Genomic DNA, 18,228 nt, shown 5'->3' with positions numbered 1-18,228 from the left:
TATAAAGCACACTGTTTATATTAAACATGCTTCACTGATTCGAGTATTTGGCGAGCGCCGTTTTGTCCCACTAATTTTGGCGGTCCTTGAACCCACCGTAGTTTGTTTACATGTATAACTTTCTCCGACTTTCTAGGACGTGTTTTATGCCACTTCTTTTTCTGTCTCATTTTGTCCACCAAACTTTTGAGGTTGTGCATGAAAGGTGAGTTTTTTTGATGCTATTGACTTGTTGGAGTGCTAATCAGACATATTTGGTCACTGCATGACTGCAAGCTAATCGATGCTAACATGCTATTTAGGCTAGCGATATGTACATATTGCATCATAATGCCTCGTTTGTAGCTATATTTGAGGTCATTTAGTTTCCTTTAAGTCCTCTTAATTCAATTTATATCTCATGACACACTATCTGTATGTAATATGGCTTTTAATTTTTTGCGGCTCCAGACAGATTTTTTTTTTTGTATTTTTGGTCCAATATGGCTCTTTCAACATTTTGGGTTGCCGACCCCTGGCCTATACCAATAAAAAAGGCTGATACCGATACAGCTCAAAATGCCAAATATTATTTTTAATACCAAATACTGGTGTCATATGTGTCAGTGCTAAATATTATAAACTTATCACTTTCCTCTGGCACTGTTCCCCTAGCATTCAAGAAAGCGGTTATTCATCCTCTGCTCAAAAGACCTAACCTTGATCCTGACCTCATGGTAAACTACCGACCGGTGTCCCACCTTCCCTTTATTTCGAAAATCCTCGAAAAAATTGTCGCACAGCAGCTAAATGAACACTTAGTGTCTAACAATCTCTGTGAACCTTTTCAATCCGGTTTCAGGGCAAATCACTCTACGGAGACAGCCCTCGCAAAAATGACTAATGATCTACTGCTAACGATGGATTCTGATGCGTCATCTATGTTGCTGCTTCTTGATCTTAGCGCTGCTTTCGATACCGTCGATCATAATATTTTATTAGAGCGTATCAAAACACGTATTGGTATGTCAGACTTAGCTTTGTCGTGGTTTAACTCTTATCTTACTGACAGGATGCAATGTGTCTCCCATAATAATGTGACCTCGGACTATGTTAAGGTAACGTGCGGAGTTCCTCAGGGTTCGGTTCTTGGCCCTGCACTCTTTAGTATTTACATGCTGCCGCTAGGCGACATCATACGCAAACACGGTGTTAGCTTTCATTGCTATGCTGATGACACCCAACTCTACATGCCCCTAAAGCTGACCAACACGCCGGATTGTAGTCAGCTGGAGGCGTGTCTTAATGAAATTAAACAATGGATGTCCGCTAACTTCTTGCAACTCAACGCCAAGAAAACGGAAATGCTGATTATCGGTCGTGCTAAACACCGACATTTATTTAATAATACCACCTTAACATTTGACAACCAAACAATTACACAAGGCGAATCAGTAAAGAATCTGGGTATTATCTTCCACCCAACTCTCTCCTTTGACTCACACATTAAGAGTGTTACTAAAACGGCCTTCTTTCATCTCCGTAATATCGCTAAAATCCGTTCTATTTTATCCACTAGCGACGCTGAGATCATTATTCATGCGTTCGTTACGTCTCGTCTCGACTACTGTAACGTATTATTTTCGGGTCTCCCTATGTCTAGCATTAAAAGATTACAGTTGGTACAAAATGCGGCTGCTAGACTTTTGACAAGAACAAGAAAGTTTGATCATATTACGCCTATACTGGCTCACCTGCACTGGCTTCCTGTGCACTTAAGAAGTGACTTTAAGGTTTTACTACTTACGTATAAAATACTACACGGTCTAGCTCCGTCCTATCTTGTCGATTGCATTGTACCATATGTCCCGGCAAGAAATCTGCGTTCAAAGAACTCCGGCTTATTAGTGATTCCCAGAGCCCAAAAAAAGTCTGCGGGCTATAGAGCGTTTTCTATTCGGGCTCCAGTACTATGGAATGCCCTCCCGGTAACAATTAGAGATGCTACCTCAGTAGAAGCATTTAAGTCCCATCTTAAAACTCATTTGTATACTCTAGCCTTTAAATAGCCCCCCTGTTAGACCAGTTGATCTGCCGTTTCTTTTCTTTTCTCCTCTGCTCCCCTTTTCCTTGAGGGGGATGGGGGGGGGGCACAGGTCCGGTGGCCATGGATGAAGTGCTGGCTGTCCAGAGTCGGGACCCGGGGTGGACCGCTCGCCTGTGCATCGGCTGGGAACATCTCTACGCTGCTGACCCGTCTCCGCTCGGGATGGTGTCCTGCTGGCCCCACTATGGACTGGACTCTTACTATTATGTTGGATCCACTATGGACTGGACTCTCACAATATTATGTCAGACCCACTCGACATCCATTGCTTTCGGTCTCCCCTAGAGGGGGGGGGGTTACCCACATATGCGGTCCTCTCCAAGGTTTCTCATAGTCATTCACATCGACGTCCCACTGGGGTGAGTTTTTCCTTGCCCGTATGTGGGCTTTGTACCGAGGATGTCGTTGTGGCTTGTGCAGCCCTTTGAGACACTTGTGATTTAGGGCTATATAAATAAAGATTGATTGATTGATTGATTGAGGTATCTAACGATGTAGGAATTTTATACCAATAAAAAAAACATGAATATAGCTCAAAATGCCAAATATCGGCGCCGATAATGGTACTCACAATGATACTCACAACACTATACACTCTCAGTATGACAACATCGACGACGACAGCCGCGGTGTCCCTAATGTCGCGGCCGCTGCGCGTAGCGTCACTTGTCACTGCCAACAATGGGAACAAATGTGACCCTGCGGCGAACACGGACCCTTGCGTTTGCCTAATTTGTCACATCTGATGAAAGCGTCGCTGTCAAGGCCAATGAAAGCGACATGGTGTTGGAACCACCTGTGAAATGTGAAACCGTGCTCAAAAAGTGTGTGACTTTCTCTTAACAAAGGTTAAAAAAAAAAATAGGTGCAGCTGAGGTAGGGAATAATGCGAGGTGACGTGGTGAGTGCTGGATGACAAACTGGGTTTTTTTACACTTTTAAACTGATTTATCTGCAGGTATGAATTACGAAAACTGCTACAGTAAACTGCTAAAATATGCACTTATCTAATGCGATCCAACACGACAGATGTTGCAGAAATATGGCCTTTTAATAAGATGCACGGTTGTAGAGCACCGCTATACATCCCATAGGGCATCCTACAAAATGTTTTTAGATATTGTATGAATATAACACATTTATTTGGATTTCTCTGCAGGCAACAATTAGGGCAACCGAAGTTTATGCAACGTGTACACTTATTGGACACTTAATTAGGCATTCAATCTAAAGTGATCCAAATCTAACAGTCGAGCTGTTGCCAAAATGTAACAACATATGCATGGTTGTGAAGCACCATAATGTATCCCACGGTGTATAATCCTATTGTTTTTGATCATGTATGTGTATGAAAGAAAATAACTGATTTATTTTGCTCTCTACTAGGGATGTCCCGATCCGATATTTGGATCGGATCGGCCGCCGATATTTGCCAAAAAATGCGTATCGGCAAGGCATGGGAAAATGCCGATCCAGATCCAGTTTTTAAAAAAAACTCCGGTCCGTGTTTTCCAACGCACCTATTTAAATAATACATTCCACTTTTCTGCTGCTCCCTAATTTCCGTTCTGCATTTTCCAACACACCTTCAACACATCCACAGGTCCGTGGATTCTCACGCAGTTGCTTTTAGCTGCTGGCATTACACGACAGGCTCTTCTCACTCTTTCCTGTGTCTCCCTCTCACAGACAGCAAGCGCACTTTCTTACACACGTCACATACTGTCACGTCAAACGTCACATACGTATACGCCCTCCCCGAGCAGAGAGGTAGCAGCATGGCTAACGTTAGCTGTGATGCTAGCGGAGCCGTGCGAGCAACGCTCCCTCTAAGGTGCGCGCCTCTGCGCACGGCAAATCTCTGCCACGCACAAAATCAAATAAAAAAATAAGCGTATAACAATTTTCGACACACGGACACGACAGAGAAAACAGTTTTCGTCATCATTGTTCAAATATTGTAACGTCTGTCGAGACGCTTATCTCCATTCGGTGCCACACTCCCACACCATCAAAATGCCGAGGCAAACATTTCCAGATCAACACCGTATGAAAAAAATAGTGATTTTTTTTAGTTGTGATTTCCTTCTCTGCATGAAAGTTTAAAAGTAGCATATATTAATGCAGTATGAAGAAGAATGTTTTAATGTAGACACATAGAATACTCATACTGCTGTGATTATATGCATCAAGTGTTCATTCAAGGCTAAGGCAAAATATCCACATATATATTGTGTATCGTGACATGGCCTTAAAACATCGCAATATTAAAAAAGGCCATATCGCCCAGCCCTAGTTCAATGATGCCATTTCTGTTTGTCATGTATAATTTTGTCTATTTTGTGTTTATTCTTGAATAAACAGGTCAGTTTCTTGTTACCAACCATTGTGTATTATTCAAACTCACCTAATTCAGCTGGCTAGTTGTTATCAAGAGTACTAAAACCCTTTTCAACATGATTCTGACAACTAAGTAGGCTAAATAACCTTAAACTTTAATACATGCTCGGATAGGCCAGTATCGGTCAGTATCGGTATCGGATCGGAAGTGCAAAAACAATATCGGTATCGGATCGGAAGTGCAAAAACCTGCATTGGGACATCCCTACTCTCTACACAGGTCCCAATTTCTATAATGCCATAAACAATCACACAAAAAATGCTGTAATTGTAGTTTTAGCCTCTCATAAGCAATATATACACTAACTGGACACTTTATTAGGTACTGGAGCACATGCAATCCAATGTAACAGGTACAGTATTAACACGTGTGGCCTGTAACAGTATATATGTGGTTGTAGAGCACTACTATGTATCCCACAGGGCATCTTCCTGTTGTTTTTTATTCTGTGTGTATATCAAAGAAAAATACCTTACTCATTTCAATTTCTGCACAGGAAACAATTTCTATTTTAGCTTAAATAACTAAAGAGAATGCATAAAAATGCTGTAATTGTAGTTTTAGGCTCTTATAAGCAACATAAACACTGACTGGACACTTTATTACAAGGATGTAAAACTGTCAGACTTCTTCTTTCACTATTAGTCTTGAACCAGCGTCCTCCACAGTAGACGTTTGATTTTGGTTTATTTATTTTGTCAGAGTAGCAGAAGCACTCTGCTGTTTTTAAAAACTTTCCGATAAAATGTGAGTCTCTCACAAGTTTTTGAACTAAACTTACGGACCACCAATGAGGAAATAGAGAGGACCTAAAAGGGAGCCTTGGGGAACACCACTAGCATGCCCAAAGACGTTGAACAAATGACTACACACTGAATCTGAAGTAAACAAGCTACAGCATCACCTTAGTTTCATAAATCACATTACGAAAAAATATTGTAACTACCAAAAAAGAGATGACTTAAAGGGGTGCCTTGAGGGACGCCACGGGTATGTAAATCACAAGTTTGAACAATATGGTGTCATTCCCAAGTTGCCAGTTGAAAAACATGCTTTATTGGGTACTCAAGCACCATCTAATGTGATATGATTTTGTATTTTAACTATAATAACCTAGATTTTTTATTACTTTTTTTTTTTAAACTAAAAATTGCATTATTATTTATTTTAATTATAAAAACATACATTTATTTTTTCAATACTAACAATTTGAAATATTTATTTTAATTATTATTACCTTAGAATATATATATATTTTTTCTAATACTTACAAATGCCCTTATTAATCATTTTATTATAATATCGAGGATTTCTTTATTTTATTTTTTAAGACTGACAAATATATTTAATATTTATTTCAAACCTAATAACCTAAAAAAAATTTTTTATTAGTAACAAAATAAATTAGTATTTATTGTAAACGTAATATAGATTTTTTAATTGTATTTCTTGAGCCTAACAAATGGAGTTATTTTTTATTTTAATTAAAATAACTTAGATTTTTAAATTGTGTTTATTCATCCTAACAAATGGATTTATTTTGATTATAGTAACCTTGATATGTTAATTGTATTTATTGATCCTAACAAATCAAGTTATTATTTCTTTAATTAAAATAACCTAGATTACTAAATTGTATTTGTTTATACTAACAAATTTTTTTTTTTTATTGTAGTAACCTAGATTTTTAAATTGTATATATGTCATTCACATCGACGTCCCACTGGGGTGAGTTTTTCCTTGCCCTTATGTGGGCTCTGTACCGAGGATGTCGTTGTGGCTTGTGCAGCCCTTTGAGACACTTGTGATTTAGGGCTATATAAATAAACATTGATTGATTGATTGATATTGATCCTAAAAAATTGAGTTATTATTTATTTTAATTAAAATAACCTTGATATTTTAAATTGCATTTATTGATCCTAATAAATTGATGTATTTTTTATTCCAATTATAATAATCTAGATTTTTTTTATTTTATTCTTTAAATATTAACAAATAGAATGATTTATTTTAATTACAATAACCTAGATTATTTGTTTACATTTTAAATATTAACACATTTAATTAGTCATTATTTTAATTATAATAACCTAAACTTTTTGTATTTTATTTATTGATACTAAAATGTATGAAAAACGACTTCCGGACGGCTTCGAAGCGATTCTGGACCACCATCCGCCGCCTCAGGAAGGGGAAGCAGTGCAATGTCACCACCGTGTATGGTGGGGATGGTGTTCTGCTGACCACGACTGCGGATGTTGTGGATCGATGGAGGGAATACTTCGAAGACCTCCTCAATCCTACCAACACGTCTTCCTATGAAGAAGCAGTTCCTGAGGAATCTGTGGTGGGCTCTCCTATTTCTGTGGCTGAGGTTGTCGAGGTAGTTAAAAAGCTCCTCGGTGGCAAGGCCCCGGGGATGGATGAGATCCGCCCGGAGTTCCTTAAGGCTCTGGATGCTGTGGGGCTGTCTTGGTTGACAAGACTCTGCAGCATCGCGTGGACATCGGGGGCGGTATCTCTGGATTGGCAGACCGGGTTGGTGGTTCCTCTCTTTAAAAAGGGAAACCGGAGGGTGTGTTCCAACTATCGTGGGATCACACTTCTCAGCCTTCCCGGTAAGGTCTATTCAGGTGTACTGGAGAGGAGGTTACGCCGGATAGTCGAACCTCGGATTCAGGAGGAACAGTGTGGTTTTCGTCCTGGTCGTGGAACTGTGGACCAGCTCTATACTCTCGGCATGGTCCTTGAGGGTGTATGGGAGTTTGCCCAACCAGTCTTCATGTGCTTTGTGGACTTGGAGAAGGCATTCGACCGTGTCCCTCTGGAAGTCCTGTTGGGAGTACTCAGACTGTATGGGGTAACGGACTGTCTGATTGTGGTGGTCCACACCCTGTATGATCAGTGTCAGAGCTTGGTCTGCATTGCCGGCAGTAAGTCGGACCGGTTTCCAGTGAGGGTTGGACTCCGCCAAGGCTGACCTTTGTCAACAATTCTGTTCATAACTTTTATGGACAGAATTTATAGGCGCAGGCAGGGCCTTGAGGGTATCCGGTTAGGTGGCTGAAGGATTAGGTCCCTGCTTTTTGCAGATGATGTGGTCCTGATGGCTTCATCTGACCAAGATCTTCAGCTCTCACTGGATCGGTTCGCAGCTGAATGTGAAGCGACTAGGATGGGAATCAGCACCTCCAAGTCCGAGTCCATGGTTCTCGCCAGTAAAAGGGTGGAGTGCCATCTCCAGGTTGGGGAGGAGACCCTGCCCCAAGTGGAGGAGTTCAAGTACCTCAGAGTCTTGTTCACAAGTGAGGGAAGAGTGGATCGTGAGATCGACAGGCAGATCGGTGCGGCGTCTTCAGTAATGCGGACGCTGTATCGATCCGTTGTGGTGAAGAAGGAGCTGAGCCGGAAGGCAAAGCTCTCAATTTACCGGTCGATCTACGTTCCCATCCTCACCTATGGTCATGAGCTTTGGGTTATGACCGAAAGGACAAGATCACGGGTACAAGCGGCCGAAATGAGCTTCCTCCGCCGGGTGGCGGGGCTCTCCTTTAGAGATAGGATGAGAAGCTCTGTCATCTGGGAGGAGTTCAAAGTAAAGCCGCTGCTCCTCCACATCGAGAGGAGCCAGATGAGGTGGTTCGGGCATCTGGTCAGGATGCCAACCGAACGCCTCCCTAGGGAGGTGTTTCGGGCACGTCCGACCGATAGGAGGCCACGGGGAAGACCCAGGACACGTTGGGAAGACTATGTCTCCCGGCTGGCCTGGGAACGCCTCGGGATCCCCCGGGAGGAGCTGGACAAAGTGGCTGGGGAGAGGGAAGTCTGGGCTTCCCTGCTTGGGCTGCTGCCCCCGCGACCCGACCTCGGATAAACGGAAGAAGATGGATGGATACTAAAATGTTTTATTATTATTTATTATAATTATAATAATCTAGATATTGCTTTATTGGGTACTCAAGCACAATATAATGTGGCCTTTAATATTATATGCATGGTTGTAGAGCACTACTATGTATCCCACAAGGCATCCTCCAATTGTTTTGGATGCTGTATTTGTACGATAAACAACAAAATAAATAAAAAAATGAGATCAGACGTCGAATGTGAAAGAAAAGGTGGATTTTTTGACACACTTCCTGTTTCAGATCTCGTTAATTTGTCAGGTTGTACCTAATGTTCTGGGCTATAAGTGTCTGTAATGAACTCCAAGTCACATTTTTCTCACAGAAAGGCGCTTTCTTGTATGACTCCCAGCCTGCTTTAAAGCAATCAGAAAAAATAGCTGCAGGCTGTGGAAGTTTGTGGGGAAAAATAACACCTGACATCCGACTTGACGCTCCTCAAATATAATATGACAACTCCAAGTGGATATAAGAGACATGTTTGTACAGTCTCCTAAGATGGGGCTTGATGAAACTGCAAGAGGACCATCGTGGGAAGAAGACCTCAGACCGTAAGCGCTATCAAGCTTTTGAGGAAGACATGCAGAAGGGTCTCCTTACCTTGTTGTAGTAATGGAGCTGGACAGAATGCCACTGACCATCACTGACACCGCCTGGGATGAAGGGGGTCACCGTGGTTTTGGTCTCACCTGGAGGACAGGAGCAGGGATCATTATTAAGACGCCATATGCATGGAGGTGAAAATGGAATAGTTGCACTTTAACATAGACAAAACTGTGTCCTAACTTGATGCCGACCCGCCCGTGCCACGATCATAAATCACCGGTGCCGGAGAAACGATGTTAGTCTGCGTGTCAGCGGCTCCACTTAAGCGTAGCGCAGGCCACAAAGACTCCGGCTGCACTGATAAATGACTTTGTTTGTCAAAGGCAGGGAGCGGCCCTGGGCAGGAATCCACCACACTGACGAGAGTGTTGTTATTTTTTTTACCCTACATTTCTGCACACAGCAAGAGCAACCGGAGAGTGCAGAGCTCTGCCAAGGCTCAACAGTACAGTATGTAATGTCAAAAAATTATTTCAGAGCAGATAAGGACTGACTGATTTTTTTTAAAGTTTCAGCCATTATAATAACCTTGATTTTTTGGGTTATACTTTTTAATACTAACAAAACATTTAAGTCCCATCTCAAAACTCATTTGTATACTCTAGCCTTTGAATAGCCCCCCTTTTTTTAGACCAGTTGATCTGCCGTTTCTTTTCTTTTCTCCTCTGCTCCCCCCTATCTCTTGTGGAAGGGGAGACACACAGATCCGGTGGCCATGGATGGGGTGCTGGCTGTGCGGGGTCGGGACCCGGGGTGGACCGCTCGCCTGTATATCGGTTGGGAACATCTCTGCGCTGCTGACCCGTCTCCGCTCGGGATGGTTTCCTGCTGACCCCACTGTGGACTGGACTCTTACTGTTATGCTGGATCCACTATGGACTGGACTCTCACAATATTATGTTAGACCCACTCGACATCCATTGCATTCGGTCTCTCTAGAGGGGGGAGGGTTACCCACATATGCGGTCCTCTCCAAGGTTTCTCATAGTCATTCACATCGACGTCCCACTGGGGTGAGTTTTTCCTTGCCCTTATGTGGGCTATACCGAGGATGCCGTTGTGGCTTGTGCAGCCCTTTGAGACACTTGTAATTTAGGGCTATATAAATAAACATTGATTGATTGATTGAAATGTCCATCCGACATACAACCCCACACTGTATTTATTATTTATTTTAATTATAGAAATCTAGATCGTTTAATTGTATTAATTAATGATTACAAATCAAATTATTATTTATTTTAATCATAACAACCTAGATTTTCAATGTATTGTTTTAATACTAACAAGTTGAATTATTATTTATTTTAATTATAATATCCATTTTTTTTAAACCAACAATTTGAATGATAATTTATTTTAATTATAACAACCTAGATTTTTTTTTTTGCTAATACTTAGAAATGTCATTATTATTTATTTTATTTATAATAACCTAGATTTCTCTGTTTCATTTTTAAGACTAAATGGTAAATGATTTATATACTTGTATAGCGCTTTTCTACACCACACCGCCGCCAACTAACAAATGATTTATATTTTATTTAAACTATAATAACCTACATTTTATTGTTTTAATATTAACAAATCGAATTAATATTTATTTCATGATAATAACCTGGAATTGTTTTAATACTAACACATTGAATTGATATTCATTTTGATTGTGATAACCTAGATATTTGTTTTGTTTTATTTTCTATTTACTAACAAATTGAATTATTTATTTTAATTATCAATTTTTATTTTTTTACTGATACTAACAAAAATACTGTTTATTTTATTAATAATAACCAAATTGTTTTAACAATTTATAATACTAAGATATTAAATTGTATTCTATTTATAATAACCTAGATTGTTTAGTTACATTTTTTAACACCAAACATTATTATTCATTTTCTTATAATGACCTATATTTTTTGAAATGTATTTATTGATACTAAAAATGTATTTATTTCATTTATATTAACCTTGTGTTTAAGTTAAATATTTTAATACTAACGCATTTAATTATCACTATTATTTTTGGTTACATTTTGATAATGATTAATTTATATTTTTTTGCATGGCCCCTCCCACTGACACCTCCCCTTGCATGCCAACGTGTGTGGTCTGGTTCTGTGGACTGTGCAACAAAATAAATAGTATTGTAATTTCTCCTTGAGGGATTATAATCAGTACATCAATACATTTAAAAATAACTAAAATATCATAATGACTAAATAATAATAATAATAATAATAACTAATATTCACAACATTAATAATATCCTTAACCAAGTTCTTATATGTGCATTTGCTGGAAATGTTAAGCCAGCCAAAAAACACAATTTATCTTATTTATTTTATATTAATGAGTTATATGTTTTTTTAAAGGCCTACTGAAACCCACTACTACCGACCACGCAGTCTGATAGTTTATGTATCAGTGATGAAATCTTAACATTGCAACACATGCCAATACGGCCGGGTTAGCTTACTAAAGTGCAATTTTAAATTTCGCGCAAAATATCCTGCTGAAAACGTCTCGGTATGATGATGCCTGCGCGTGACGTCGCGGATTGTAGAGGACATTTTGGGACAGCATGCTGTCCAGCTATTAAGTCGTCTGTTTTCATCGCAAAATTCCACAGTATTCTGGACATCTGTGTTGGTGAATCTTTTGCAATTTGTTCAATGAACAATGGAGACAGCAAAGAAGAAAGCTGTAGGTGGGAAGCGGTGTATTGCGGATGTTGTGCCGGATAACGCACCCCCGCCGTCAACCCTAACCAATCTGGCGCCCTAGGCAAGATTTTAGGTGGCGCCCCCCCACATCGGCAGTGAAGTGTATATACTCACAAGAAACCGAATAGCTTTGTCTTTGACCTTTTTTTTTTTACTTACAACTATACCTAATATATAAAGGGGTGGAAAAGTGACTATTACCTGCAGGGCAAATATAGCTAACCAGAAGGCAATAACAATGTAAACAAAAAACAGCTGCTTAAAAGATCTAATACAAATGTCCCTGAAAAATGTAAGGTGGGAGTACTGTAATTACCTAACGTTACATTATTATTTTCCATAACAATTTAGCCCCCTCCACAATATTAACCCGACGTTAAAACAGAACTAGCTATTTATTGATTAGCAATTGCCGAATCATGTAACATTAGCTTAATGCTAAAAAGCCGGGTTACTATCACATTCTGTAACAGACAAATAATTTCATGTTCGGCTCACCTACCTGCTACCTCTGTCTTTTCTCGTTTCTCCTCCTCTTCTTTTCTCTTTTTTCTTCCCTGGACAGTTTTGGCCGTTTTGATATCTTGTGTTGATTTTTTGATGTGGTGACGTCCAAAAAGAGTCATGATACGGGAAGGGAGGGGGCGCACCGTGAGGGGGGAGAGGGAGGGGGTGAGGGGGCGTAATGTTGTAACAAATAATATTTCTATTAAATAGGCTTTACTTTGCATTTTAATTAACGTGGGATTATTTTTTGTATTTAGAAATAATAGTACCAACTTTTTTTTCTTTTCTTTTTTTCTCTCCAACATTTGTGGCACTGGCGTGGCGCCCCCTGATGGACGGCGCCCTTAGCATTTGCCTATACGGCCTATGCCACGGGCCGGCCCTGCCCGCCGTAGAATGCACCCCTTGACTGTTGTGCCGGATAACACAGCCGGTGTTTCATTGTTTACATTCCCGGAAGATGACAGTCAAGCTTTACCATTGGCCTGTGGAGAACTGGGACAACAGAGACTCTTACCAGGAGGACTTTGAGTTGGATGCGCAGACGCGGTACTGTGAGTACGCATGCAGCTGCGGCTTCCGAACATTTGATCGCTTGCCCGTACGTGCGTGCCGCTATGTGCATGTCACGTACGTAACTTTGGGGACTTTGGGGAAATATATGTGCTGTATGAACTTTGGGGAGGTGAACGGTACTTTGGGCTGTGGGATTGAGTGTGTTGTGCAGGTGTTTCAGTTGTATTGGCGGGTTATATGGACAGGAGGGGGGAGGTGTTTGTTATGCGGGATTAAATATAAGCCTGGTTGTGTTGTGGCTAATAGAGTATATATATGTCTTGTGTTTATTTACCGTATTTTCCGCACTATAAGGCGCACCGGATTATTAGCCGCACCTTCAATGAATGGCATATTTCATAACTTTGTCCACCAATAAGCCGCCCCGGACTATAAGCCGCGCCTACGCTGCGCTAAAGGGAATGTCAAAAAAACAGTCAGATAGGTCAGTCAAACTTTAATAATATATTGAAAACCAGCGTTCTAACAACTCTGTCCCAAAATGTACGCAAATGTGCAATCACAAACATAGTAAAATTCAAAATAGTGCAGAGCAATAGCAACATAATGTTGCTCGAACGTTAATGTCACAACACACAAAATAAACATAGCGCTCACTTTCTGAAGTTATTCTTCATTCGTAAATCCTTCGTCTTCGGTGTCCGAAGTGAAAAGTTGGGCAAATGTGAGATCCAAAATGGACGGTTCCGTCTCGTCGAAGTCATCGGAGTCAGTGTCACTGTTATCCAGCAGTTCTGTGAATCCTGCCTTCCGGAAAGCTCGGACCACAGTTGTGACCGAAATATCTGCCCAGGCATTTACGATCCACTGGCAGATGTTGGCGTCGTCTGGCGCTGCCTCCGTCTTAGTGAATGTGTGTTCGCCTTCTGTCATCCATTGTTCCCACGCAGTTAGCAGTCTAGCTTCGAATGCCCTGTTGACACCAATATCTAGCGGCTGGAGGTCTTTTGTCAATCCACCCGGAATGACGGCGAGTATTGAATTAAGCGCGTAAGCGTGTCTCTTAATGTGATGTTATGAGCTAGCAAATATAACAACTACACTACCCAGCATGCAACGATAGTTACGAGCATGCGCGGTAGCCCTGAGAAGCGTTGTTGTATGCTGGCAGTTAGAATGTGGTTATGAGCACGCTGTGAGTAAACGTTGAGAACTCAGTTAACACGCCTCGTCTGCATTATTTATAATTAGACAGACAACACACTTAATAGGAGCCATTTTGGGGTCTTTACATAAACACACAAATGGAAATGAAACGTCACATATCCCAGCATGCACCGCGCGCTTCTTCTTCTTCCGGGGGCGGGTGGTTGCTTACAGTACAAGAAGAAGCGCTTCCTGTTCTATGGGGGCGGGTGCTTACCTTGGCGGTTGCTTGCGTAGAAGAAGAAGCGCTTCCTGCGCTACCGGGAAAAAAGATGGCGGCTGTTTACCGAAGTTGCGAGAACGAAACTTTATGAAAATGAATCTTAATATTTATCCATATATAAAGCGCACCGGGTTAAAAGCCGCACTGTCAGCTTTTGAGTAAATTTGTGGTTTTTAGGTGCGGCTAATGGTGCGGAAAATACGGTACTGTTTTAGTCATTCCCAGCTGAATATCAGGTCCCACCCGCCTCTCACAGCATCTTCCCTATCTGAATCGCTCCCACTGCCCTCTAGTCCTTCACTCTCACTTTCCTCATCCACGAATATTTCATCCTCGCTCAAATTAATGGGGAAATCGTCGCTTTCTCGGTCCTAATCGCTCTCTCTGCTGGTGGCCATGATTGTAAACAATGTGCAGATGTGAGGAGCTCCACAACCTGTGACGTCACGCTACTCGTCTGCTACTTCCAGTACAGGCAAGGCTTTTTTTATCAGCGACCAAAAGTTGCGAACTTTATCGTTGATGTTCTCTACTAAATCCTTTCAGCAAAAATATGGCAATATCGGGAAATGATCAAGTATGACACATAGAATGGACCTGCTATCCCTGTTTAAATAAGAAAATCGCATTTCAGTAGGCCTTTAAGTGTCATTTTAGATAATAGCTTGAAAATATGGATTCATAAAGAATAGCAAACAAAGGTTATTATACATCAGAGGTAGTGTAGGCCAGTTAGAGATGTTCCTCTTATTAAGTTGTAATCCATATTAATTTTGATAATTAGTGCACTCAACTTTAAAGTCATTTCAGATTTGGCTCTATTCCCAAACAGGGTTGAACTAATTCCATCAGACTGAAACAGAACTCCCCGTGTGCGACCATGAGAAAGTGGAGTGGTTTGGAAAATAAACCAGATTGATGCATTTGAAGTGTGGCTCAGCAGTTATCAGAAAAATGAGCCTCACCTCCAGAGAAGGTGAGTTGAATCTGTTCGTCGATGACTTCCAAAGCGATGAAGTCGTGTTTCTCGTTGAACCTGCCGTTGTAGAGGAGCAGGGCGTTGCGTTCTCTTGTCGCAAACCTGTTAAAATAAACATCAGTATATGTTCAATTTTGTCTTTAAAACCAAGATTTAAAAAAGTATTGGGACACATATTTCCTATTGGTTGGGTTCAAATGTATTTCGAATATGTATACAGTATCAATTTGATATGTCACATATTTTATATATTTTCTTTACATGTCCAAAAAGGAGTAGGTAGAAGAAAGGCTTATCTAATTCTCCCCTTTTTCTCTTCATAGCAATTACGAACACACATTTACTGTTCTCAATTTACATTAATGTGTTGTAAATACATCAGTTTTTCTCCTATATCAGTTATGATTCGCTTGATGAGATGGATGATTTGAACCGCCTCTTAAACTGGATCATATTAGTACATTTCTTTGCTTCATCGATTCCATAATTTAATTCCACAGACTGATATGCTAAAGGTCTTAAGTGTTGTACGTGCATACAGATATTTTAAATGAGATTTACCTCTACGGTTATATTTCTCCTCTTTTGTTGAGAAGAATTGTTTTACATTCTTGGGTAGCAGGTTATAGTTTGCTTTGTACATCATTTTAGCTGTTTGCAAATGCACCAAGTCATTGAATTTTGAAGGGTTTGTATATTCTCTATATCCAACATTATGTATTATTCTGACTGATCTTTTTTGTTCAAATACTTTTGCATATTGCATCTTAAAAAAAATTATTAAAAAAAAAATCTAGGTTTTTATAAATACAACAAATAGTAATTTAACTACTTGGTATTAAAAAAAAAAATCTGGGTTATTATAATAAAATAAATAGTAATTACATTTCCAAAAGGTATCCAAATATTTTTGCATCTTGCATTTAAAAAATGTAATTTAAAAAATCTATTTTATTATAAATAAAATAAATAGTAATTTAACTACTCAATATAAAAAATAAACAAAACATCTATGTTATTATAATTAAAATGAATATAATAAACAGTTGTAGTGTCAATAGATAAATTAATGATAATCTATGTTATTATCATTGAAAATAAATAATAATTACATTTTCAATAGGTGTCCAAATACTTTTGCATCTTAACATTTTTTTAATAAAAGAATATATCTTATTATAATTAAAATAAATACCAATTTAATTTGTTGGTATAAAAAAACACATATGTTATTTTTATCAAAATAAATAATAATAAACAAATTTAAAAGTACCAATGATTGTCCCACACACACTCGGTGTGGTGAAATTATTCTCTGCATTTGACCCATCACCCTTGATCACCCCCTGGGAGGTGAGGGGAGCAGTGAGCAGCAGCGGTGGCCGCGCCTGGGAATCATTTTTGGTGATTTAGTATCAATAAACAAAAATTACAAAAATATAGGTTATTATATTTAAAAATAACTAAATTACTAATCGGTGTCTGAATACATTTACATCTTGCATCTTAAAATATAATTTAAAAAAATCGATGTCATTACAATTAAAAATTATTAGAACATTTTATTAGAGCGTATCAAAACACGTATTGGTATGTCAGACTTAGCCTTGTCGTGGTTTAACTCTTATCTTACTGACAGGATGCAGTGCGTCTCCCATAATAATGTGACCTCGGACTATGTTAAGGTAACGTGCGGAGTCCCCCAAGGTTCGGTTCTTGGCCCTGCACTCTTTAGTATTTACATGTTGCCGCTAGGCGACGTCATACGCAAATACGGTGTTAGCTTTCATTGCTATGCTGATGACACCCAACTCTACATGCCCCTAAAGCTGACCAACACGCCGGATTGTAGTCAGCTGGAGGCGTGTCTTAATGAAATTAAACAATGGATGTCCGCTAACTTCTTGCAACTCAACACTAAGAAAACGGAAATGCTGATTATCGGTCCTGCTAAACACCGACATTTATTTGATAATACCACCTTAACATTTGACAACCAAACAATTACACAAAGCGACTCAGTAAAGAATCTGGGTATTATCTTCCACCCAACTCTCTCCTTTGAGTCACACATTAAGAGTGTTACTAAAACGGCCTTCTTTCATCTCCGTAATATCGCTAAAATTCGTTCCATTTTGTCCACTAGCGACGCTGAGATCATTATTCATGCGTTCGTTACGTCTCGTCTCGACTACTGTAACGTATTATTTTCGGGTCTCCCTATGTCTAGCATTAAAAGATTACAGTTGGTACAAAATGCGGCTGCTAGACTTTTGACAAGAACAAGAAAGTTTGATCATATTACGCCTATACTGGCTCACCTGCACTGGCTTCCTGTGCACTTAAGATGCGACTTTAAGGTTTTACTACTTACGTATAAAATACTACACGGTCTAGCTCCAGCCTATCTTGCCGATTGTATTGTACCATATGTCCCGCCAAGAAATCTGCGTTCAAAGAACTCCGGCTTATTAGTGATTCCCAGAGCCCAAAAAAAGTCTGCGGGCTATAGAGCGTTTTCTATTCGGGCTCCAGCACTATGGAATGCCCTCCCGGTAACAGTTAGAGATGCTACCTCAGTAGAAACATTTAAGTCCCATCTCAAAACTCATTTGTATACTCTAGCCTTTGAATAGCCCCCCTTTTTTTAGACCAGTTGATCTGCCGTTTCTTTTCTTTTCTCCTCTGCTCCCCCCTATCCCTTGTGGAAGGGGAGACACACAGATCCGGTGGCCATGGATGGGGTGCTGGCTGTCCGGGGTCGGGACCCGGGGTGGACCGCTCGCCTGTATATCGGTTGGGAACATCTCTGCGCTGCTGACCCGTCTCCGCTCGGGATGGTTTCCTGCTGACCCCACTGTGGACTGGACTCTTACTGTTATGCTGGATCCACTATGGACTGGACTCTCACAATATTATGTTAGACCCACTCGACATCCATTGCATTCGGTCTCCCTAGAGGGGGGGGGGGTTACCCACATATGCGGTCCTCTCCAAGGTTTCTCATAGTCATTCACATCGACGTCCCACTGGGGTGAGTTTTTCCTTGCCCTTATGTGGGCTATAC

The 18,228-nt window shown here is 40.2% G+C and overlaps 1 protein-coding gene across 4 annotated transcripts in view; it reads right to left on the bottom strand.

The window, feature by feature from the left end:
• The window catches only part of celsr1a (cadherin EGF LAG seven-pass G-type receptor 1a), a 258,208-nt gene that overhangs the window by 129,048 nt on the left and 110,932 nt on the right, over window positions 1-18,228 (bottom strand). For all 4 annotated transcript variants that reach the window (XM_061959763.1, XM_061959765.1, XM_061959766.1 and 1 more), the window contains exons 5-6: window positions 15,148-15,263; window positions 8,996-9,084 (exon numbers count right to left, since the gene is read on the bottom strand). In XM_061959763.1, coding sequence (XP_061815747.1) covers window positions 8,996-9,084; window positions 15,148-15,263 — 205 coding nt within the window. The remainder of the gene's footprint in view (window positions 1-8,995; window positions 9,085-15,147; window positions 15,264-18,228) is intronic.

This window comes from Nerophis lumbriciformis, linkage group LG05 (assembly GCF_033978685.3).
Source record: "Nerophis lumbriciformis linkage group LG05, RoL_Nlum_v2.1, whole genome shotgun sequence".
In the NCBI taxonomy this organism is placed as follows: Eukaryota; Metazoa; Chordata; class Actinopteri; order Syngnathiformes; family Syngnathidae; genus Nerophis; species Nerophis lumbriciformis.
The sequence above is the reverse complement of the archived record's forward strand: the minus strand, read 5'-3'. Positions and strand labels throughout refer to the sequence as shown.